At 42.1% G+C, this 24,446-nt stretch overlaps 2 protein-coding genes across 2 annotated transcripts in view; both read left to right on the plus strand.

Annotated features, from left to right (window-relative positions):
- The first annotated feature begins 15,785 nt into the window (after positions 1–15,785).
- slc35g2b (solute carrier family 35 member G2b) lies at positions 15,786–18,834 on the plus strand. Its single transcript, XM_084341024.1, has 2 exons — positions 15,786–16,230; positions 17,392–18,834. Exon 2 carries the CDS (start codon positions 17,411–17,413, stop codon positions 18,659–18,661), a length of 1,251 nt encoding a protein of 416 aa, XP_084197150.1. The 5' UTR covers positions 15,786–16,230; positions 17,392–17,410; the 3' UTR covers positions 18,662–18,834.
- Positions 18,835–22,351: 3,517 nt separating this feature from the next.
- The window catches only part of nck1b (NCK adaptor protein 1b), a 33,035-nt gene continuing 30,940 nt past the window's right edge, over positions 22,352–24,446 (plus strand). The window contains exon 1 of the mRNA XM_084339868.1: positions 22,352–22,612. The gene's annotated coding sequence lies outside the window, so the exon portion shown is untranslated. The remainder of the gene's footprint in view (positions 22,613–24,446) is intronic.

The following is a 24,446-nucleotide window of genomic DNA, read 5'->3' on the forward strand; positions in this document are numbered from 1 at the left end:
AGGCCATTTTTGTGACGAAGAGGCGGATAAATCAGCAAATCCCCTCACAAGAAGCAGATGCGAGTACGCCTGCTCTAACAATGACTTCAGTAACATTGTGTCTCTCACAGCCGAGTCACTTCAGACCTTCTTTCTTTGGATCCATGCATTTTTAAAAATCACTTTCCCAGGCAGATATAAGTCCAGCAGTGACTGGTCGAAAATGATTATGTCCTCTGTATTTTCCTGAAGACTTTTCCTTCATAAGGATTCAGGAAAAAACAAAATTGACTCCACATAAACGAGCTGCGCAAAGAAATTGCTGGATAGCATAATTTCCTTTCCTTTGCAAAAAAAAGACTATTTGACCACACCCCAGGATTCCCCATGGCTGGTTGTGTTTCCAATAAGTGGCAGATTTTATGCAAGTGAGTGGGAGGAAGCTTTTAAAACCAAAGACTATCCTGTGGCGAGCGGGCCAGAGCCTGTGAGCAAGTGTTACTCTAGCTACTACTAAGGATTTAGCCCATAAGAACTTGTCATTATAGGTGGTCAAAGTTGCATGCTGGCAGCTGTGGTGGGTTGTACTTGAGCAGAATAGTGCTCGGGGCTAAGTGCTGACGCATGCTAAGAGACACCAATTAGCTCTGAACCCGAAGCGCAGCTGAGGCTGATGGGAATGTCATTCATGTTGACCTCCACCAGGGAGGTTATGTTTTCGCCCAAGTCCGTTTGTTAGTTGGTTTGTCGGAAGGATTACATGAAAACAACAGAACAGATTTCCGTGAAACTTGGATGGAGGATCGGTCCTGGCTCAGAATGGACCCCATTAACTTCTGGGTCAGATCCGGATTATGGAGACGGATCCAGGAATCTTTTCTCACTTTCTTTAACGTTGCGTTTTCTGACATTTTTGTTAACTTCTCAGGGAATAATGAATGGATCTTGATGAAAAAAATCAGGCGTATTAAGATGGCTGGAATCTGTGAGTTAGTACAAAAGGAGACAGTGAGTTCTAGCGTAAATGCAACTGCCAAAAGCACAAAGCTAACGTTAGGCTAAAAATGAACTACATCGTGGTTGGATGACTTTAACGTCACCACCTTGAAGCTCATTTAGCCACTTGTTAGCAGCCACCTTTTGAAAGGGTCATACGATATACGCCTTCATTCATCGTGTGTGGGGTATTTACCGACGTACTTTATGTCGTAGTACAAAATAGGAAAATCCGTTAAGCTTGTGTGAACCACAGACCTAAACTTATCTCATCACATGTAACCAAAAACCCATTTAAAAAATATATATAAAAACTAAATTTACTTTAAGAAGACGGAACCAGTGCAAAAATGCTAATTGGTTCCTGTGGCTCTCTGCAGCTAGGCTGCTATCAAAAATATGTAGTTTGAGTATTAGTTATACTTCACAATGCATTGAAAAGAGGTTACTCTCTGAAAGTAAGAGGAAAAGTTGAATCATTTCAATTCATATAAATGGGAAAGACTCCAAAAAGATCTGGAAGGATATTGGCTAAGGTAACACACTCCTAACAATTATACACCTAGAAGAGGAAAGCTTTGTCAAGGGCCGATCATCTGCAGATCACTTGAGAGGCTTCTACATATAATCTGGAGAAACAGGGATAGTATGGACTTTTAATCCAGCCTACATTTTGTAGAGGTTTGGTTTTTGGCCATCGATCTGAGCATGGATATAATATGAAAGATCTACTGCAGTCTGTTTTCACAAAGGTGCAGCTAATTTCCACCTCGACTAGAGTCAGATTGGTTCCAGTCCAGCGAGCCAGCAATTCCCTTTATTTCGGATGTTTACCTCCACAGGATGTGACCTAATCATATCATCCATACAGGTAATTTCCCCAATATCTATTCTCTCCTTTCATCATTGCACTGCCTAGCTGCACGCAGTCAGCCCTCTTCAATTTCTTGCATCCTCGCTCCGTGTGATATCATGGTCCATCTGTTCGCACAAAGGAGGTGCATGGGGCCGTTTTGTGTGCCAGTGCTGACCGGCTCCATCTGGTAACAAGGCAGTAAAGATAATGGCCACCAGGAGAGGTAGCCAGTCAATAAGGGGCTGGGGCTTGTATCGGTGGGTCGATGAGGGTTTTTCTGCTGGATCTGAGGGAGAGGCGTGGGAACAGTGTGCTGCGGTGGCCCCTTCAGTTCAGCCCGCAGGGGGAAAAAGCATGCATTACTGGAGGGCTGCGAGGTCAATGTATGCAGGGACATGTAATGCACAGATACTGAAAAAGTCTTTCTTGTGATATTTCAGACTGCAGCTTGAAATCCAACATGCTGAAACAATTTGCACGACAACCCTGCGACTTTATTAACCCTCTAACATTTACTCAGCATGATATATGTCCTTCATCTGGTGACATTATTCACTGATTAAAATGCATCAGTGCACAGGGCCATTACGATCCGTTTCGGCTTGACATATAGTGATGACATTTGTGGCTGTGTTTTATTAACAGCATGTTAAGCTACCAGCGTCCCCGACATAACAGATGTGACACGTTCCTGCTGTTTACACTGCCTCTGTTATCTCACATCCGTTACCTCCTCTGCTCATTTTCACTATCTGATCCTTGTCAACATTTTCAGCACAAATGCAAAATTAGCTTAGCAACGGGGTTTTATGTCATGGCAACTGTGTTTGCGGAGATAGATGCATTGCGGTGACCGACCGCTCCAATCAATACTCTGCGGTATCTGGCGACGAGGAGTGTTTGAAGAAAATGTTCCCTTCAAGCAAAATCAAAACAAACTGCCCCCCCCTCGCCTCATGGTCTAATACACTGAGGGGACACGGTGATGTGCATTTCAAGGAGGCACTCTGAGGGCGTAATGGAAAAAGCAGGCTGATTTTAAAAGCTGAATCGAAATAGTTGGAGGTTGTAAAGATCACAGCCATCTCTGTATTTGTCCTTAAAGACAAATTGCCTGAGAAATGGGAGCTAATGGAGAGAGAGGTAGAGTGACACAGTTAAAGGTGAGTCTGGGGCTATTCTGCGTTTTCACCATGAAAAGACCGAAAGCGACATTTGATTCTCGATACTTTCTGACGTCCCTTCTCTGTCCTTGGCATTCAGTCAGAAGCCCATTCATTCCTAAGAAATATTGAAAACTTGTCATAATATATAGGCTCATTTTTTTTTTTTGTCAGCTGAGGACTTCAGTTTTGAGCAGGCATTACTCAAACAAGGGGAAATAGTGCATTGATTTGGACTATTTGCAACAGTGGATTCAAACACATATTTTTCACAGGACCAGTACATCCCTCTGAGGGTGGCAATGTCACCCCCAGAGAATGAAGCCTCCTCACTTTAATGATCATTTTTCTTGCACCACCATATGGTTCACATCGGTGGTTTTAAGTTAAATGTGTCAATAACTGTTGGGTGTAGTTATGTATGTATAGTTTGCCCCCATCAGGATGAAAAGTATCAGCTTTAATGATCCTCTGACTTTCCATCTATTCAGTGTCACATGAGTTTCTCCAAAACTTTGGTTCATGACCAGTTCTTTAAAAACTAATGACATCCCTACGCACTATGAGTTTAGTGCTTGTCAGCGTTGGGGAAGCTACTTTTGAAAACACAACGTCACCAGCTGCCAATTACTTCCCACTGGTACAACTACAGCAGAGCTACCCTCAGGATGTCTAATTTGGTTAACTGGAGCTCCTTAGTACTTAGTAGTTTAAATAACTTTGCAATCGATGTACATCTGTGATGTAAAGAGACCACTTGTTCGTAGGTCATACATAAACCAAACGCTAAAATACCCCACTATTCATGAAAAAATGCAAGGAAGGCCATCTTAAATGTTGTAGACACTGACCATCAGTCAGACACATGCCTTAGAGTCCAGATGGGAATATTGCAAATAGCAGTATTTCTCAGTGAGCCAGCTTCAATGAGTACTCAACACCTAATATATATGACAATGTAGCCTGAGCATGACTTCACAGTGGTCAGGATAAAAGAAATAGGGAGCAGTTGGGGTTTGTTAAAGAGGGTTCAGTAACCCAGCAAGACGCAGAAATAGATATGGTAAAAACCAATTAAGCTCCTGCAAAATGCTCTTTAATTAATTGTAGTTCACTACTCCCTAACACAGCTAATTGTCTAACATGCTACACTAAGCATTGCTATCGTGAGCTTGTTAGCATGCTGATGTTAGCATTTTGCTCTAAGCTCCACTGTCAGTGGCTGCTAGCGTGGTTGCAGAATTTAGCCTCGCAGGCTACAGTACTTTAACATCAAATGGAGCTCAATGACAGAGAGTAAATGACGATATATATCCAGTCCGTCCTCATCAGAAAAACGACTGTGTAGGGGGACTGTGCAAGCAGCTTATTGTGACCCACATCGACGTTTTTTGTTTGGCGACAACCTCCAGTGCCCAAAGCAACTGTTATGTAAAGTAGGAAGTCAGGGAAAGTACAATGAAGAGCGGGAAGTGATTCATGTCTTGAAAGTCTGAGCTTCATCTACATACATTCTCATTTCACGGAGTGGTCATATAAGTGAAAGGAAACACAATGATGAACAAGTGGGTTAAGATTTATTTTCACATGTGGTTCAATAATATATAATATAATAATAATAATAATAATAATAAATCACCTCTGTCTCCAACCTTCCTCACTCCCACCGCTCCTTCTTCGACAACACTGTCAGGACAGAGACGATGATTAATCCTCTATCTGGTAATTTGTCCCCAGATTCTTGTGTAATTACTGGTGTGGATCACAGTGCTGTCACGGGAGTGATAGGTCAGTGTGGGAACGGAGTCATCACATGTCACGACATTCCTGCATCCATTCCCCCCTCGCTCTGCTGTCCAATTAGAGACCACGTAGGTATTGAATATGATAAATGCATCCGATACTGGACAGCTTGTTGGGTAGCAGACTAGTGATTCCACAAAGGACTCTGAAGGACACATTTATTCGCAGGTGCGGCAGTCAATGCGATTCCCATTTGCTGTCGTTGGAGATTGATTTTATTCAGGCCTTCGGCGGTGGCGGGGTACGCCTCAGTGGGCTCTCGATGAGACGTCTGAGGTGTAAAAACATATCTTATTGATCCATTTTCCTCCTTGATGGCTTTGTACAGTACAAGGACTGTTGTATATGATACTATCAGTTTCACTTCAGATACCAAATAAAGCCAGTAGGTAATACTGACTCTCTGTGCTGATCCGACAGCACAGCATCACAACAGCATAATGGAAAACACAACCACAAACAGGAAAACATGTCCACAAACAGGAAAACACAACCACAAACAGGAAAACACAAACAGGAAAACACAACCACAAAAGGAAAACACAACCACAAACAGGAAAACAGAACTACAAACAGGGAAACACAACCACAAACAGGAAAACACAACCACAGACAGGAAAACACAAACAGGAAAACCTATCCACAATAGGAAAACACAAACAGGAAAACAGAACTACAAACAGGGACACACAAACACAAACAGGGAAACACAAACAGGAAAACAGAACTACAAACAGGGAAACACAACCACGAACAGGAAAACACAACCACAGACAGGAATACACAAACAGGAAAACATATCCATAAACAGGAAAACACAAACAGGAAAACATATCCAGAAACAGGAGAACACAACCACAAACAGGGAAACACAACTGCAAATCAAAAAATTGTTGTTTTGTGATTTGCGGTTGTCTTTTCCTATGTGCAGCTGTGATTTGCACTTCAGGGCCAGTAAAGTTCAGACAGAACTCAAAATAAAAGAAGTACGAATACATCCTCAGCCAGCGGTAGATGGCAGATTTTATGCTTGGAGGCACAAACTGAGGATTAAATTGAGTCATTTTTTTTACAATGGGAAATTCAAATGAAACCGTGTTATCACTCCATCATCCTCCTGCATTTTTCTCTCCCCACTAGGCATTTATATATCTGTAATATTATTTCTCAGGTGTGTCTGTGACCTTTTGTAACCGACTCATGACTTCCGAACAAAAAGTTTTCAGTATCTCTATCCTCCGATGATGTGCTAAATGTCAGGCCGTGGTCGAAATGGTTTAACATGAGATTGAAAAAGTATAATGTTAAAAGGTATCTGCAGGCCGTCTCGTCATCCCCCTCACCTTTAGATAAAGCAGCCTCACAGAATATATCATGTCTGTGCCTCAAGTGCTGCCATCTGTGTGGTGTGTGAAGTGTTCTCGTCAAATGCGTTTGCATATTTTCACATCCATTTCACAGGTTTGGTTTTTTTTCCCGTAGTCAAGAAATCAAAAAAAAAATGTCAGTTCAACTTTCTAGCAGAACATTTAGAGAGAGAGGGAGCCAAGGCAAAATCGATCGAGAGTTAATCACAAAGATCTGATCTGCTTCTGGGTGCAACTAGCGATTATTTCTATTATTGATTAACCTTCCAGTGAGTTTCTCCATTATTCGAATTATTGTTCGGTCTGTAAAATGTCAGAAAATTGAAGGGAAAATGCCCCAGAGCTGAATTCGTCTTTCCTTTTCGGTGTTGCTGTTTGAAAAAAGGGGCTTAAAGGGTAACTCCAACAATTTTACACATTAAAGGTGCGCTTTGTAGTTTTGAAGGGGAAAAAAGTATCAAGTAGAGAAAGATCTTCATTGACTGATTGTTTATGCCTTCACAAGCTAAATAAACAAACTGACCTCAAAGGACAACACAATTTGGTGGACCCTGCCACCTTTCTAGCTTCAAATGGTGTTTGGGGGATCTTATTTTCCTGAGATGTACTACTGCCTATGTGAAAAAAGTAGTATGAAGCCTTTTATGGCTCCAGAGAGAGCTGCATGCAATCTGATAAATTGCCTCCAGTGATGTCACTCAGGGGCTAAGTTGCATTGTGGGTAGTGTAGGCGCCAGGTTTTGAAAATGAAAACGTGGAATAAAAAAGGTGATGCCTCTGGTTACTGTATCGGTTTAGATCATGTGTTTAGAAACTGTCCATAATTGACCAGTGGGCTGCCTTTTCAAAACCTGGTGCCTACATTACCCACAATGCAACGTGTCATCACTGGTGGCAATTTATCAGATTACATCCTGCTTCCTGCAACAAAAGCATTTATTCTACTTTTTGCACATATGCACGTACTTTCCCAGTCCTATAAATACACTTTAATAAATTAAATTTATGTTGAGTTACCCTTTAATTGATTTCCTGTCAATCAACTTATTGATTAATTGACTCTGAGTTGAGTTTTATTTACAGCTACACATTGATTTCAACATCAAGAATATCAGGATAATGTAGAATATAATTTTTAGGATTGGATCTAGGACATGATGTTTTTTATTTTATTCTATTTTTGACATGTTTCTTCTGGCATCAGATTTGTGTACTGGCTGCAGACAAACTTTCTTCAGCCAACTGCCGTCCTCAAAATCAATACGAGTATTGATGTAGATGCGTCGAGTTTGAACTGCTGGCGCGAGCTGCTGACTTACACCATCACACCACAGCCTTTGCAGCACCTTAACTGTCATGGAGCACTTTGATCGGTGTTGTTATTGTTCTGTGTTTCTACAGCAACTACAGCTCTCTCTCTCACATACAGTGTGAGGGTGTGAATTATGCAGTTTGGTTCATTTTTGCACCTCATAATTTGACCGACGCATCCTTAGTGCTCTCCAGAACAGCATGACAGACGCATCCTGACTTTAAAACATGCTGTTGTATCTGATACACCATGGTGACAATAAACACAACACAGATACCTCCTGTGCTTGCATACTGTCTTCATCTCTCTCTCTCTCTCTCTCTCTGTCTCTGGCTTTAAACTATCCTGGTGGAGGAACAGAGAATAAAATAGCATCACTGGCAGCATGATGATCCATTAAGAGATCGGTGTGATTGTGAAGCTCATAAATTGAGCAGAACACTGGGATCAGAGGAGATGTAACATTTTATTGGGCGGACAGATGCAAAAAAAAAAGAGGGCATTCTTAGAAGAGGAGGCGTGTAGTTAAAAGTGTCGCATGCGTTATGGATCAGTACACACACACACAGTCATGCACACAAAGGCTTCTGCAGCAAGCCTTCGGGGCCAGTCTGTGGCAGAAGTCTACAGGGGTTGAGGCAAAGGCTAATCAAAACCAGAAATGGCCATGTCTTAATCACAGACTCTGGTAAGGGTAAACCACCGGGGGCAGAGCTGGATGTTTCTCTTCCAGATGGTCCTTCCGATGTTTTTTTAAGATAAAGACAAACAGATTTTTTTTTTTCTAGTGCAGTACATGCAAGGAGACAGTTTCTTTCAGATGTGGTAGTTATCTGAAGCCTAAGTAAGCGTCTCCAGTGCATCAAAGCAGAAGTGTTCACTCTTGAACAGGCACAGAGATACTGTACCCTCCTACTCCACTCGTACACTCTCGAATGACGGCTTTTTACAGCAGCTAAAAACAGGAACTTTCATTTTTTTCTGTTGCTTCTGGTGTACCCCGCGGTCAAAAGTGGTACAAGCGTCACCTCCTCTTCATCTCGCTGAACATGTGCAGCGAGAAGAAAAGGGATCCAGGCTCAGCCATTACATTTTAGAATAATAGAAATAATGAAAGTCTAAAACTTTAAATATATATGTCATAATGTACGTGTAGGGGACTCCCCGAAAATGGTAATTTGTCCATTTAATCCAGCCTTTGAAGCAACATATTTAGTAGCATACCATTTTTCTTCATCAACCACAGCTGTTTCCAGGGTGCATAACGATGACATATTGCATCTTTTCGTTGCTATGTAAGACTAATAACTGCATGAAGCCAAGTAAACTTTGTTTAAGTCCCTTTCATACACCTGGGTAACATGTAATGTCACTGAGCCAGTTGAACAGCATCAGCATACCTTTCTACTCGAATCACCTTCAACAAGCTGGCGAAGGCGGTTTGCTGCACCTGTTCGTACCGAGTGTCAGCTGTGAGATTCATCTGTCACACTGTGATGGAAAGAAAATACCTCAGGCCAACCTTATCTCATGTTCACATGTCAGAGTATGTCCTCTGCTCTGCTTCCCCTGAGTGCAATTTCAAGCCTCCTGTCCCACGTTTAACTGCTTAACAGGATATTTGGATCCTCAGCACAATGTCCAGTGTTTTCCTATATAAACTTTGTCGGCTAAAATATGTGGGTATTTCCAGAATCTGACATTATCCCACACAATCCAACTTATAATTTAAGACAGCTGCTTCTCCACACAGGGGGAGAGCTCATTGTCATCTACTGCAGGTAACTACATGTACCATATGGAACAGCCTCATAACATTATGTTATTAATCCACCTTCGTCCACAGAGGCTGATGCCAGTATGATGAAAGATGGTCAGGAGAAAACATACATTACATGCATGCATCCAATATACACATCAGTTGTCTTTGTGTTTCATGCAGTCAAACACACAAACATTTAAACCTGCACACTCATAAACAAGCACACACACTAGGACACAACTTTCCTTCGGCCAATTACCCACGGAAAATGAATGAGGCAAATTTTTAAAGTGACCCATCTGCTGCTCGCACTCAATCATGCTAATAAAGTCTCAGGGTACACCCACGAGCTAGCTGCGAGACATCTGAAACTAACGACAGACCACACCACATCTCTCCCAAATGGTGCTCAAAATTAAAAAAATTTCCCTCGGAAAGAAATGATAAGCTTAACTGACTACAGAGTTATGAAGAGTTCTCACGGGCACAGCGAAGTCAGAGAGAAGCACAACCTAGAAAGACAATTGACAGCTGCTGGAGCTCCAGAACCTAATTATTCGCAGCCTCTGCGGCTCCGAGCCGCTGATAATATCACAGTAAGAGAAAAAAGTAATGTGTTAAAAACTCATCGTCTGCTACAGTGAGTACAAGTTCGATCGGGAGAGTGAGGAGGAAAAAGACATTCACAGTCAAACTGAACAGATGTTTCTGACGCTGTTTCAATGTGCTGATATTTGAGCACGATGACCTTGTTTTGCATAAAAGTACATCTTCTGATCTTTTTACTCTGGATAATTGAATTGGCAGAGTTCTGAGCAGTTGTCTTCAAAGGTATAGTACGCGCTCCCTCGTCATTGTGTTGTCAGACTGATGCACCATATGGTCAATTATCTCCTCCATGTGCTATCTTCCTCTGGTGTTTGTTTGGACTGTAGGCTAATTGAGGTGAGAATTATGTGAGATTAGAAATTATTATTAGAGTCACACTTTGAGTCTTTGAATACAATAACTTTTGTACTAAGCAGGTTAATTAGCTTTTAAGTTGGTCGGGAAAAGAAACAAAAAATAACTAAAGTTATAAACAGAATATGAAGAAGTAACATTTTAGACGTTAAGACGTTATGATGCACTGTGTTGCAGAGATATCTCCTGAAATTAGCACGGTAGCCAGCTAGCCACAGCTCTTCCTGGTCCGAAGCTCCTGTGCTCGCTGTGCTGTCAGCTCCTTATCTGGACTGCTAGCTGCACAGCTAACTGAGCTAACTAGCTAACAGTTAGCAGCAGTTAGCGGCTATTCTGGTGATATGTTAAATCTTACGTATTGCACCTGTCTTATTCCTTTAACGAAACCGTCTATAGAATAGAATATAATAGATCTTTATTGTTGTTGTGCATTTCACTGCCTGTGGGAAGAAACGGTTCTTCTGTTTGTTCTGATAGATCTCTATCTCTTCCCAGAGGGCAGGGGGGAGAACAGATAATGTCCAGGGTGAGTGGGGTCCTTAACAATACAGCTTGCCTTCTTTTGGAGTCGGCCAGTGTAAATGTCTGTGAGAGGGGGTAGCGTCGTCCAGTCTAAGCATGGTGATGAGAAGATAATGACTGAAATTCCCTTTTGGGGTGAACTCATCCTTATCATTATTGTAGTATTAAATGATCACAATTAATGTCACCTTGTGAATTGATGAAGGGAAACAACTAATTTGTTTTTCGCTTTTGGTCGGAAGTGGAAAGGAATATCAGAACCAGACAATAAGCTCCTCTTCACAAAAATAGGAATCCTCCTCCGCTCATGGTTTATTAAAGAGGGCTCGATTTAGAACAAACTGCTGAGTTGCCCCATTTAAGATTCATGAAAGTATGAGGCCCAGTTTGGTTTTGGGGGTTTAGCAAATAGATAGCTTTGCCGACGGGGATGAGCTGTTGTCAGAGCGATGTTGGCTTTGTCACTGACAGCTGGGTGAACATTATCACTGCGCTACAAGCTAAAATTACTCCTATATGTTGATAAATTGGTAAATACTGCGTGTTCAACAGATATTTAGCACTGGTTTAGCACAAAATTGTCAGGCGTGCTTTATCCACCATGGTGCTTGGTTTCATCTGCCCTAAAGGTGAGCAAACAAGAACCACATCTATTCTCTCACCACCCACACACAAATTGCCTTTTCAAGCCCCCATCTTCCATTTATTGCACTTCATTAGCTCGATGTCAGTGACAGCCCTGCTATCCCCTTCCCTGTTCTCCAAATCCTTAAATTGCTGTGTAAGCCTGTCAGTCAGCGAACCAGCAGAAGGGACGGTATTTGTCGTTTTTCTGATCTACGGCCAATAAAACAGAGATATACCTGCCTGGTCTGTGACAGACGGCGTAAGCCCCAGACGGAAGTTAAATCAGTCAATCATGTGCAAAGAAACACAGGTGATCAATACAAAACACCCCTCAAGGCTCTCATATCTTATCCAATACGCTCAGCAAAAAGCCAATAGGGGCAATACATTTTCCAGCTTCAGTGGAAAACGGCTCGTTGAAAGAATATGAGTAATGGAGAACAAGCAATATGAGGTGATGGCTGCAGAGACAGGTAAGGAGTTATATCTTTCTCTATGAGCTCCTGTGTTAAATCCCAGAAATCATAAAATCAGCTGGACGCCTTCCCTAATGTCTGTTTTAAAAACATGACAGCCTCTGAAACAACATTAATTAGACAACCCACAGAGCTCCCGTTTCTGCTTTCCTGCCTTCCTCATTATCGAACAGAAACTGGTTAATCTCGGTGTTGCCTTGTGCAACCTCACGAGTGTGATTCCTCGCAGGAAAAGTACAAGGTTTTGCACATGACTTGAGATTTTTTCCACTCATTAACCGCGCGTGTTGTGCAAGCAGAGTGTTGTTCCTTGTCACAAATTAGCTGTTACGTTCGCAAGATCCAAAATTCAGTTGCACTTAAACTTGCTGCACTACAGGGCATATTAAAGGTGCACTGTGTATCTTGACCCACTATCGCCAGTAATTAGTCTTCATTACAGTATGTGCTCACATCTGTTTTAAACTGTCCTTGTCCACACATTCAGCTGATGAGCTCAGGCAATGTCAAGTATACAGTCTACTTGTGTGTAAAAAGATTGCAAAAGACAAGTACTGTCCACACTAGATATATATTACAATCTATACTCCTATTTTAAGGGAAGCATCTGGCAAGAGCCTCTGCTAAAGCTGCCTGACATAAAATGAGTGTAGTCAGGATTAAGGAAGCTTAACGTGTTGCCATCTCCCCAAAGATGTTTAATAGAGCAGCTTCATTCCCCCTTCTACGTGCGACAGTAAGAAACCACCCATACTTCATTTCCTTCAGCTCTACTTCAACAGCCTGAAATTTTCCTCAAGAAAATCAGGAAAACCCTCCATGAATTTTTTATGGCTAGATAATTCACCCCGGATGGTAAAACGAACAGACACGACGCTGTTGCCTCCCGGATTCACTGTGGTTCAATGAGCTGCGAGGCAGTTTAGAGTTTAGTCCGTTTATTGTTGTGGCACAGACACTGGATGCTCAAGGAGTTACAGCTTCATGCACACTCGCCTAGTCATTTTGAAAGTGATTTGTTGTGGAAAAACGCGATCACCCCCATTAGTTTCAGACGACAAACTTATAACTGGCAAGGATTGCATGAAGGTATACAGAAGCTCACAAGCAATCAAGAATCACATTTGCCAAATCTCTTGTGTCTGTGCACTTGTGATGAAGATTAGCCTCCTTTAATGAGATATTACATGTTAATTAGAACTCTTAAGCTCTTACAGCAGTTTTTAACCTTTAGATAGAGCCAGGCAAGCTGTTTCCCCCTTTTTACAGTCATTATGCTAAGCTAACTGTCTCATGACAGATGTGAGATCATGTCCTCCTTCCCATCCATCTCCTGGCATGAAAAGCAAATTATAGCGGTTCCCGAAAAGAAGCAATATGTAATTTCTGCTGCTAGGTGTCAGCTGCTCAGAGCTAGTCAGGTGCCAAGCTGACTTTCTGGAGGAATAAACACCCAGAGTCACATCGAATTATGAGCTGTTTCGGCTACCGACAGGAGGGGAGCTCAGAGATGACTTTTTTAACATATTGGATTAGAAAAAATAATTTAAAAAATCTTCACTCCTGTTTATCAACCTGACTGCAGCAGTGATCTGTTGTCGGACGTTTATGTGCCATAATGTTGACTGCTAACTGGAGCTGGAGAAAAATGTTTTTTACTACTCAAACGACATTACAAGAAGAAGAAGAGAGAGAGCTGGAGTCTCTGCTGAGTGTTGAATTCAGTGAAAGTTGACCTGAATTTAACCGATGAACACACCCTCTTTTTGTTGTTGCTAGCTACCTTACAGCTAATGTACAGTAATCTGGCTGTGTGGGCTGAATAAACACTTGTACAAACCATTAAATAACCACCGGTTCTGATATAAATCTATCTAAGGTGAATCAGGCACAAATGTTCATAGATGAGGTCATGTTTTAAAGTTTTATTTTCATTAAATTTAGTCCCAGGAGCATAGACGGGCAACCAAATGAAACGTACTATTAGCTTCAGTAATCTTGTGGATTTCTCTGAGTTTGAACATTGTTGTAAACATTTGCGTTAATGTAAGTAGTTGTTTTTAGACATTTTAATGCTGAATTCTTACATATTATATCTTTAACTGTTCATTTAACGCAACAACAATAATGTAACACATGAATATGACTATCCCGTGTACTTCTATGCCAATAATTCCTAAACAACCATCCTCAATTAAAGTCAAATGAGGAATTCACTTACTGTATGTAATGAGAAATGTATTTATTTTACCAGGGTGCCCTTAAAACCACATTATTCTAACCATTATAAGATAATGAAATAGTCATTTACTACCACAGTTACTGCAACAAGTCGGTCAAATACCTGAAAGTTAATAGCTTAGTAATGTAAATGTTGACACAGAGTTAATTGCCGGAACAACACAGATCACCCACCATGGCTTTCTGTATGACTTCACAGTCGTGTTATAGAGGCAGTGACAGCTCGTCGCTGTGTGATCTATCTTCCCTGTTGCACTGCCTGCAGGTTAAACGCAACGATCTAATTTTAGTGCTGTCAACTTCTTGAAGTGACTTCAAGTGCCTGTTTTTTATCAACATATGCCACTTTTTTATTCACATCAGTATTCAGTATACGTTTGGCCCACTTTTTGCCAAACAGATCAATGCGCTGAGCGTATTAAAGTGATGGTGAAAGTGATCCTTCTAAAGTCAGACAGACAGAAAGGTGTTGTTCTCGGGTGGTTAGGAGGAAGCAGTGAGAGCGGAGAACCACAGGTCTCAGGAGAGTCTTCTTTGAGCTAATGAGTGTCTCCCAGAGAGGATTAATGGGAATCACTTCAAGCTCGACACCAAATAAAAGCAATCGTCCAGAATCTATTCGCACATGTGGGCCAAATAAAGATGTTGCAAACGTGCCTGTAAATCATGAAAGGAGTTAACGTTTCTGCAAACCACAGATAGAAGTATGTACCATATCGACGTTTGAACAAAACGTGCCATATCACCTTCACATTACATGTTTATTACCTGACTTTCACACAGGATGTTGAGGGGACGGGATATTGTTCACGGGAGGTCGGGCCATCTCCAGCTGTGTTTGTGGTGACAGACCAGGTGTTTTTTAAGTACACCTTAGGACATTTCCAGTAGTGTTTGTGGTGACCAAGAGTAGATTTTTCACGGGAAGTCGGGCCATCTCCAGCCATGTTTGGTGATCAAAACCATATATTTTTAAGGAGACCTGGGGACATTTCCAGCTGTCTTTGTTGTGATCAACTAAGGGTATATTTCACAATTTCCAGCTGTTTTTGTGGCCACCAAAACTGAATATTTTTCTTGGGAAGTTGGGCCATCTCCAGCTATGTTTGCGGTGATCAAAACCATATATTTTTAAGGACACTGGGACATTTCCAGCTGTCTTTGTGGAGACCAGAGCCAGATATTGTTCACGGAAAGTCAGGCCATCTCCAGCTGTGTTTGTGGTGCAAAAACCAGGTTTTTCAAGGGAGACCTCGGGACATTTCCAGCCGTCTCTGTGGTGACCAAAACTGGATATTTCTCGCAGGAAGTTGGGCCATGTCCAGCAGGTTTGTGGAGACCAAAACAAGATTTTTTTGAGGACATCTTGGGACATTTCCAAAAATGGATCGTTTTCATGGGAAGGTGAGCCATCTCCAACCACATTTGTGGCAACAGTGTTTTTAAGAAGACCTTTGGACAATTCCAGTTGTGTTTTTGGCGACCAAAATAGGCATTAACCGTAACCAACTGTTTTTTGTGCCTAAATCTAAGTTGCTAAGCTTTTTCGTAGTTGCTACCATTTATTCAGGCTGTTTAGTTGCGTAGCACGGGGGTAAACCCCACCTTTAAAGCAGGAACCACGCCATAATTATACAATGAGAAACTCAAGATCCATTTCCGTCATCAAAGCCTAATTAATACAGACAGGGAAATCAGACCTTCCTCTTAAAGTGGTTGGGTTTCAATCTACTGAACATGATGATGTTGATGATGACCGACGCACATCCCCTTTTTCCCTCCTGAGAGATGACGAATATGAGGTGAGGAGCAGTCTTGGGGAGGAGGAGGAGGAGGAGGAGAAACCACTGGCTGTGACAGCGACAGTTGCTTCTCTCCCCCCCACCCCCACCAACTCCTGGCTTCAGCTTCATCATCACCATCACCACCATCACCCTCAGCAACAGCAGCTTCAGCTTCACCAGCAGCAGCAGCAGCAGCAGAGGCAGCGTCCATCGACAGCGTGCAGCGCAAACAGGCAGCACGCATCTTCAGGAGGCGCATCGCTCGGAGGGGAAGATGGGGGAAATGAGCGAATGTAAGGATCAAGACATCAAACGAGATCTTCATTTATGATACAAACCCGGGTTTATGCATTCATAGGAACTATTCAAAGAACAAAAGGTAAGATGTTTGCTGATATTCTCATTTTTCTTCACCCCCTTCAAATTGACGCTCTTTTTGCCAGTTTTAATCTAAGTTAACCCAGATTTTAGTCATTTTCGTGAAAAGATATCGCATGTATCACCCTGAATGCTTATCTTTAAGATGAGATTATTATTTTTACTCGTGCTTTTCTGTGTTGAATTTCTGAAAATTGTGTTTTTTTGGCTGGTTTTGACGTGGAGCCTTCGCTTAATTGGCTTTACGCGCTCGCAGCATTTCTTCACGGTGTCTTTTCCGACTTAAAAAAATACATTTTTCTCCTTTAGATCGTCATCTCACCATCTTAAATCACACCAGCATCGTTTATAATTCAGGATCAAGTTATATTTGTGCATATTTCAAAAAGGAGGAGCAGCCCCCTGTGAGAGAGCAGAGACAGAGAATAAGAGTATATCTGCCCCCTTGTGGTTTTGATCCATGCTGTGTTTTAAGGAACTGACAGCATGAATGTTAGAAGTAATGATGTGGAAAAGATTCAACACTGACAGGATTATTTGGTCCTGATATTTATAGATTTCTTTCTTTGTTTCATACAGCCTGATTTTTAAGAATTTGGTAAACCTCACTCTTACAAATCAAATCTTCTGTTTAAGCATCAGAAATCTCTCCTCACCGAAGGGACCGTCCAAAAATATTCAGCTGCATTTAACCCTTTCACACAGCTTTTTGTTTTTTTTGTTTTTTCCCCCCAGGGTTTGCTATTATACGATGTGCAACTCCATTCATGTCATAAGTGGCCCACATTCACGTATTGTCCCCTCTGTGGTTTCCTGTTATGTAATTTCATCCCCATCAGACTGCATCAGCCTCACAGTGTTTGCTGCTCGGCTTATACTCCCGAGCTCGCGTGGGATATATATAGAAGTAACACAACACTTAGTAAAGGCTAGGCACGGTACAAAGGTAAGAGAGATAGGGCTAATTAGTGTGTGTGCTGTGTGTGTGTGTGTGTCAACATGTGTGTGTTCTGCGGGTGTGAGGGTTGGATGTTTAGAAAGCAGGTGATGAATTATGCAAACACTGTTTTTTAAGAGGAGCAAAATCAGAGCACAGGGTGAAGAATATCTGAATATTGTTTCGGCGCAATAACACTGCAACGATTTTTATGTCATCTTTCAGATCTGAAGTATAAAGAAACATGGATGTATCTTCGTCCTCGCTGCAGTACGGATCAAAAAAGCGGGTTAAGATCCACCCAGACACGGTGACGGTGAAATACGCCACCCACTTCCCCCAGCCTGGCGACGAAGGGTACGATGACGCGCCCTCTTTTGAGGACTTTGGCGCCTTCGCGGAGGCCAATGTGGGAAAGAGACTGGTGTCAGACACCAAAAGTGGCAGGACTTTCTTTGGAACCATGGAGACGCAGCCTAAGCAGCCAAATGTGCAAAAAGACAAGGGGGTCGGGGGCCAGCTGGCCAGCTTCGGCGAGGCGAATGTGTTGGCCTCCAGGGTGACCTGGATGGCCTTGTTCGGGGCGGCGGTGGCTCACGGTTGTGTGGCGCTGATCACTCGTTTAGCAGCCGACCGCTCCAAAGTGCCCTCCCTCGAGCTGCTCTTCATCCGCTCCGTGATCCAAGTGCTGTCAATCCTGGTGGTCTTCTACTACCACGAGGCCCCCTTTGGCCCCAAGGGCTACCGGCTGCGTCTCTTCTTCTACGGTGTGTGCAACGTCATCTCAATCACCTGCGCTTACACCTCGTTCGCCATAGTACCGCCCAGCAATGGCACCATCATGTGGCGAGCCTCCACCACAGTCTTCAGTGCAATACTGGCCTTCCTGTTGCTGGACGAGAGGCTGGGCTACACAGATGTGGTCACGGTGGTGGGAAGCGTGTTTGGTCTGTGCCTGGTCATGGTACCAAATGTAGCAGACGAGGAGAAGTCCAGGCTGGGGTTTTGGAAGGAGGCCTTCGGCTACACAATGACAGTAATGGCCGGCTTGACCGCTGCCCTCTCCATGATCGTCTACAGAGCCATTAAGGAGCGCGTCAGCATGTGGACGGCACTCTTTACCTTCGGCTGGACGGGCACGGTGTGGGGTGCCTCCACCATGTTTGTCATGCAGGAGCCCATCATCCCTCTGGATGGGGAGACCTGGGGCTATTTAATTGGGATCTGTATCTGCTCCACTGTGGCGTTCCTCGGAGTCTACTATGCTCTAAACAAGTTTCATCCGGCCTTAGTTAGCACCGTGCAGCACCTTGAGATCGTGGTTGCCATGTTCCTCCAGCTCATTGTTCTGAGGATGGTCCCGTCTGTCTACGACGTCATAGGAGGCCTGGTCATCATGATCAGCGTGTTCACCCTGACAGGAGTCAAGCTGTACAGGGTGAGCAGGGCCATCCGGCAGGATTATCAAGAGATCCTGGACTCGCCCATCAAATGAGTTTTGATATGTCGGTCTATTTGTTTACAATGTTGCTTGGTTGTGCAATTTTAAAAGAATGTCTGGATCTTCATCTGATGATTTTGTATTGTTGTGTTGTTGGAAGGGTGCCAGTTGTGTAACTAATGTCTTAATATTTGTGTGTGAAATAAAAGACAAATGTAATATGGTGACCATGTCCCCTGATAGTACTGCTTTAATGTCAAATTGTGTCCACAGTGTCAGCAAAAAAAAAGAAAAAGAGTCAATTTAAAGGTGCACTATGTAAGAATTTTAGTTTAAAACAATCAAAAACTATAACTATTAACAGAATGTGAAGAAATAACAGTTTTAACCATATATCAGAGTGTATGTATATGTATTGTGTTGCAGAGAAGTCTACTTAAGTTAGCATGCTAACAAGCTAGCACACTTTGTACCTGAAGCGATGATAGTCCGATAGTGAGCAACACCAACACTCCCCCGTGTTTTGAGCTCTCAGAGTCAGCAAACAGCTGTACCAACCAGCTACAGTTAGCAGCAGTTACTCTGGCAATATGCTGCCCCCTATTGGTTTGGAGTATTAACTCAACATGTGGCCAATTCTTACATAGTGCTCCTTTAACTTTTGTGATTGATTTTGCTCTTTTTGAATCTGGTCTTGTGAGTGGCAGTGTAAGATGATCAGTTAAATGATTTGCACCTTATATCGTGGTAACATCAACAAGGTGCGGTGAATCTCTCTGTTGTCACACTGTGTAAATGTCAGTCCAGGAATCATTCATACAACATTCAAGGAATGAAAGAATAAAAATAAATACCACCCACGCTTCATAAAATAACTGGTATTGCTTTACTTAGCCCTAATCTGTTGCTCTCCAAGACGGTATAGATATTTTTTTAAAAGATGCCGTTATAGAGGAGCCCTCAAGTAAAATTATCTTAAAGGGGCACTATGTAGTTTTGGAGAACTCAGAATTTTAATGTTTACAATATTAATGAGGTAATAATACAAACTCAGACAAATTATTTTTTTCTATAACTGAATAAACAAGCTGTTAACTAGAAAGGTGGCAGGGTCCGCCACATATAAACAAAGTAAAACAGTATGACATTGTGTTGTCCTTTACGGTCAGTTTGTTTTTTCAACCATCAAAATGAAGAGAGTTTGTTTGGGCATGAATAAAAAATCTTTCCCTGTCTTCCCCTAAACTACGCACCTTTGAATTATAGCACCTTTTATCGTGGTTACATCAACAAGGTGCGGTGAATCTCTCCGTTGTCACACTGCCACACTTGTCACACTGTGTGAACGTCAGCCCAGGAATCGTTCGTACAACATATAAGGAATGAAAGAATAAAAATAGATACCACCCACACTTCATAAAAAAACTGGTATTGCTTTTCTCAGCCTTAATCTCTTGCTTGCCAAGAGAGTCTATAGAGGAGCCAGCCAGTCATAGGATTATTAAAATGTAATCCTAATTTACAAAAATAATATTGGGGATCACACGGAGAACCATCCAGCACATATCTTGTGCACATACTGCACCTTTTTTTACTACCTCTCATGTATGTTCTGGCCCCGTCGCTGCTCTATATTTAACACTACCGATTACGTCCCTGGAGGCTGCTTCTGTTTACTTTCAGACGCGTATCAAACTAATGCCCAGAGGCAGGTGCACTGTATTGAATTAAAGTCCCCTGGCTTTAACAACATGAGACCATCTGCTTTTTTTCTGTAGTGGACGTTTCAGTGGCTCACCACCAGCGATGCTTCCTTTCTCTGTGTCAAATAAACCCCCCGAAACTGAAGCAGTCGGTTTTGTGTGATTCCCCCGGGGCGAAACAAAAGTGATGCAATGAACGAATGATGATGCAGAGCAGATGAAAGAGGACATGTTGCACGCTGCGGTGCAAATCTGGCACAACATGGATGTTCCACTAACAGCCCAGCAGGTGGCATTCACAATCCACTTCATTATTGAAGTAATACTTTACTACAGTGAATTCTGGAGATAATTTGTGCTACATCCACTGGTTAACAATATCCAGCTAAGGGCTGTTATTGCATCACTTTAAAGACATTACATAACGCACTCCATCCAAGCTCTTTTCATTTAGTAAGCAGAAGCAGAAGAAAAGTCATTGGATTAATTTATGACTGTTTGTACACACAGTATCGCTCCATAAAGGGTTTAAATTTATGACACTCTGTCATATGTTTAACTTATTCCTTTTGAAGCCAGCTATAATCAGTCCTGTGGTTGTGAACACACACATAACAGAGGTGTTGTGGAAATCATTCTGTGTGATGACGATCTACTATCAGTGATAAATCAAATGATGAGTAAACTACAAGCTCCATTCATTTACAACCGAAAGTTAAACAACCACCATCATAAGCACATGATGATGTGAAATGTCTTTGATATCGAAAAACGGTAACGTTTTCTTTTAAAACACGATGATCGGTGGTTAAAGTTTATTTTTCAAACTAAAAAGGTGAATAAACTGAGATAAAGCCGGTTCAGTCTCCATGTGTATGTCTTGTATTACAGTCTTGTTTTGAGATGGGGTTTTGGGTGCACACAGCAGAATACATGTAGAGGAGGCCCATCTGTTTGAGCAGGAAACAGATTGCATCCTGCAGCGAGCTGCACAACCTTCCAAATTACTCTGCAACCCTCTTCACCACAGACATGTTTATTAGAAGCACCATCATTTCCCAGGAGGGGCCTGAATGGAATTTAATGATGAGTTATTGTATGTATGTGTGTCAGTGTCTGTCTGTGTGTTTCACAGTACAGATGACTGAGCATTTTTCCTGAAAGGCTCGAAAACAACAATTCCAACTAATCTATATAGCTATCTATTTGTCATATGAGGCCATACTTCTAAGTAAAGACAATATATTGCCATCCATAATTTAAGAATAGAGGTTATTTTTTTTATGTGAGCGAATTGTCAACACTTTCATAATTCAAAAGTTGTCAATTAAAAAAAAGTTGTAAAAAGTGCTAATTATGAATTACAGCACGACACTTAAATGGGGCACTATGTAGTTTTGGAGAAGAAATCCAACTCAGAATAGTAATATTTACAATATTAATGAGGTAAGAATACAAACTCAGAAATATTTATTTTTTTACATAGCTGAATAAACAAGCTGTTCTCAGAGGGAAATAAAGCCCCCAGAACACTGTTTGAAGCTAGAAAGGTGGCGGGGTCTGCCAAACATAAACAAAGTACAGTATGAAATCGTGTTGTCCTCTAAGGTCAGTTTGTTTATTCAGTGACGGAAATGAAGCGAGTTTGTTTATTTAGTTTAACAAAAAGTTAGTCATTTAAGTTCTTCCCATTTTCTGATTAAAGTTTCTTCCCCAACACTACACAGTGAAGCCTTAAACCCCACTCAGTGCTTTAAATGCATTGAGCACAACTTTTCTTTTAGACATCTGATTCTAAGCCGAATTAAATAAGTTAAATAAAAAGGATGAACGTAACTATATAATAATAAAATATCTTCGTCTGTTTCTTCCTCCAGTAGTGATTAGGTTGACTCTTTGGCCTCACAAAGCAGAAAAACATGATGGATGCTTGTGGGAACGCAAAACATCAGCAGCTGCAGTCTGATTGACCGACAGCGCCGCCGTCCAATCGGCAGCGAGTCGTCTCCTCCGCGGCCAATCGGGTGCGAGTGGGCGGGAGTCGCAGTCTGAACAGCTTGTGAAGCTGCTGCTAGCTAGCCTAGCCGCGCTGCTGAGCAATGACATGCTTTGATACAGAAATGCTATTCCAACGGGGCACAGCGTCTCATCAGCTAGGCTAGCTTGTTGGAGTGGAAAATTAACTGTCTGCTAGCCAGGACTCTGGATATCATTCGTGTGCATCCACCTCCAGTCTGCGTGACTCCTGAAGACGCTGAATTATCCCGAAAGGAGACACGAAGAGGTGGCCATCAGCAATCGGGTAAGACGTGGTATGACTGAGCAGGGTATGAATCTGAGCCGCCACTGACGGCGAGGCTATCTGATCCAGGGCTACCGCACCAACGTCTCTCACGAGAGCTACAGGCTAGCTCCCCTGCTATCCCTGAATTCGCCGAGTAACGTTATAAGTCACGTCGGCTAACGGCTAACTGTTAACCCAGACAAAAAACCCAGTCTGTCGCCTTGCCAACATGGCCAACACTGTTACCAAGCTGGCTAATGGCTAGTTTGGCTGCAACCAGTATGTAATTGTGCCCACTGGAAGAATTTTTTTTTTTTTCTCTGTGTGTGTGGGGATTTTCCTCGGTTAACGTTAGCCAAGTTAGATAGCGTGACACGCTGTCAAGCTTAAGTTTATAAGATAAAGGCTGAGATAAAACTGCTGCACAAACCTGTGAATGTGGCGACGCTGCACCACGTTAACGCTTTTTATTTCTGAGATTGAGGAGGAAAAAAAAAAAAAAATGGAGAAGACGCCTTCACGGCAGCCACTGTAAACGGGTTTACAAAGCAAATTGCATCTTCTAATTTACTGCAGTCACAGTGTCTTCTCGTTGTGCTCGCTTCTGCCTGTATGACTCGTGTTTAATGTTAATTAATGCTCAAGTTTATGTTGTTGTGTAGTCATTGAACCCAGCTTGGTCACGGTCACGATGGAGGCATTCCCTGACTTCAACTTCTGATTCCCTGTACTTGTGTTAAAGGTGCAATATGTAGTTTAGCAGAATACGTTTTAAAGATCTGTCTAAACAAACTCTCTTCGTTTTCATGACTGAATCAACAAACCGACCTCAAAGGACAACACAATTTCATTCTGTTTTATTTTGTTTATATGTGGCGGACCCTGCCACCTTTCTTGCTTCAAACAGTGTTCTGGGGACCTTATTTTCCTCTGAGAACAGCTTGTTTATTCAGCCGTGGAAACATTAGATATTTCGGATTTGTTTTATTACCTCATTCACATTGTAGATATTAAAATTCTGCCTACGTAATGCCCCTTTAATCATTGTGTTAACGCCTCAGATTGATCCCCCAGGTTGGTATTTCTTCTGGTGTCAATCACAGCCATGCAAATGCTGCAGTAACACTTTAAACGGCCCCCTTTATTCCTCACGTTAATGGCAGTGTAATCAGGCTTTAATAATGATGAAATGGATACCTTGATCATGACTGTTTATTGAGGAAATGTTGTGTCGGGTTTTCCTTTTTTTCGAGTTTGTATTATTACCTCATTCATTTTGTAAATATTAATATTCTGAGTTTGACTGTCATCTCCAAAACTGCGTATTGCCCCTTTAAGCAGCCAGTTGGCTGTTGTCGCAGTCAGTTTATCACATCTTGTTTGCATACTATTTATGGCCTTTTGTTGATGCATTGGATTTAGGGACCTTTTTCATTTTCATCATTCAGTTAGGAGTCCAATGGGATGCCTTCATATATCTTGTTTTGTCCCAAACCCATAGATAATACAATCATAAATAATACACAAGAAAACTGATTGGAGAGAGGCTGTCACCAGAAAACGATTTGTGGGTGTTTAGCTTACAACCACATTTGTTGCAAAATATTTAATTGTCAATGGACTAGTCGGTTCCTCTCGGATTCAAAGAGCGAAACTCACTAGTAGGAAAATGTCTGTGAGCTTACACCCACCTAGGGAGACCAGTAATAGGTAGGCAAATACTGTGTAAGTGAAACAATTTCTGTTTTTGGGCAAGATTTGAGATAATTGCCCCCTCCTGTTTATCTCTCAACATTGTTCCTACCTTACACAGCCAAAGCCAGACTAAATGTCATGCTTCGGTAGCACAATG

Source organism: Pagrus pagrus (genome assembly GCF_965226575.1).
Source record: "Pagrus pagrus genome assembly, chromosome: 20".
Classification (NCBI taxonomy): Eukaryota; Metazoa; Chordata; class Actinopteri; order Spariformes; family Sparidae; genus Pagrus; species Pagrus pagrus.

Excerpts from the sequence above, each read along its gene's own strand:
- slc35g2b (XM_084341024.1), top strand. The coding sequence starts at position 17,411 with ATGGATGTATCTTCGTCCTCGCTGCAGTACGGATCAAAAAAGCGGGTT.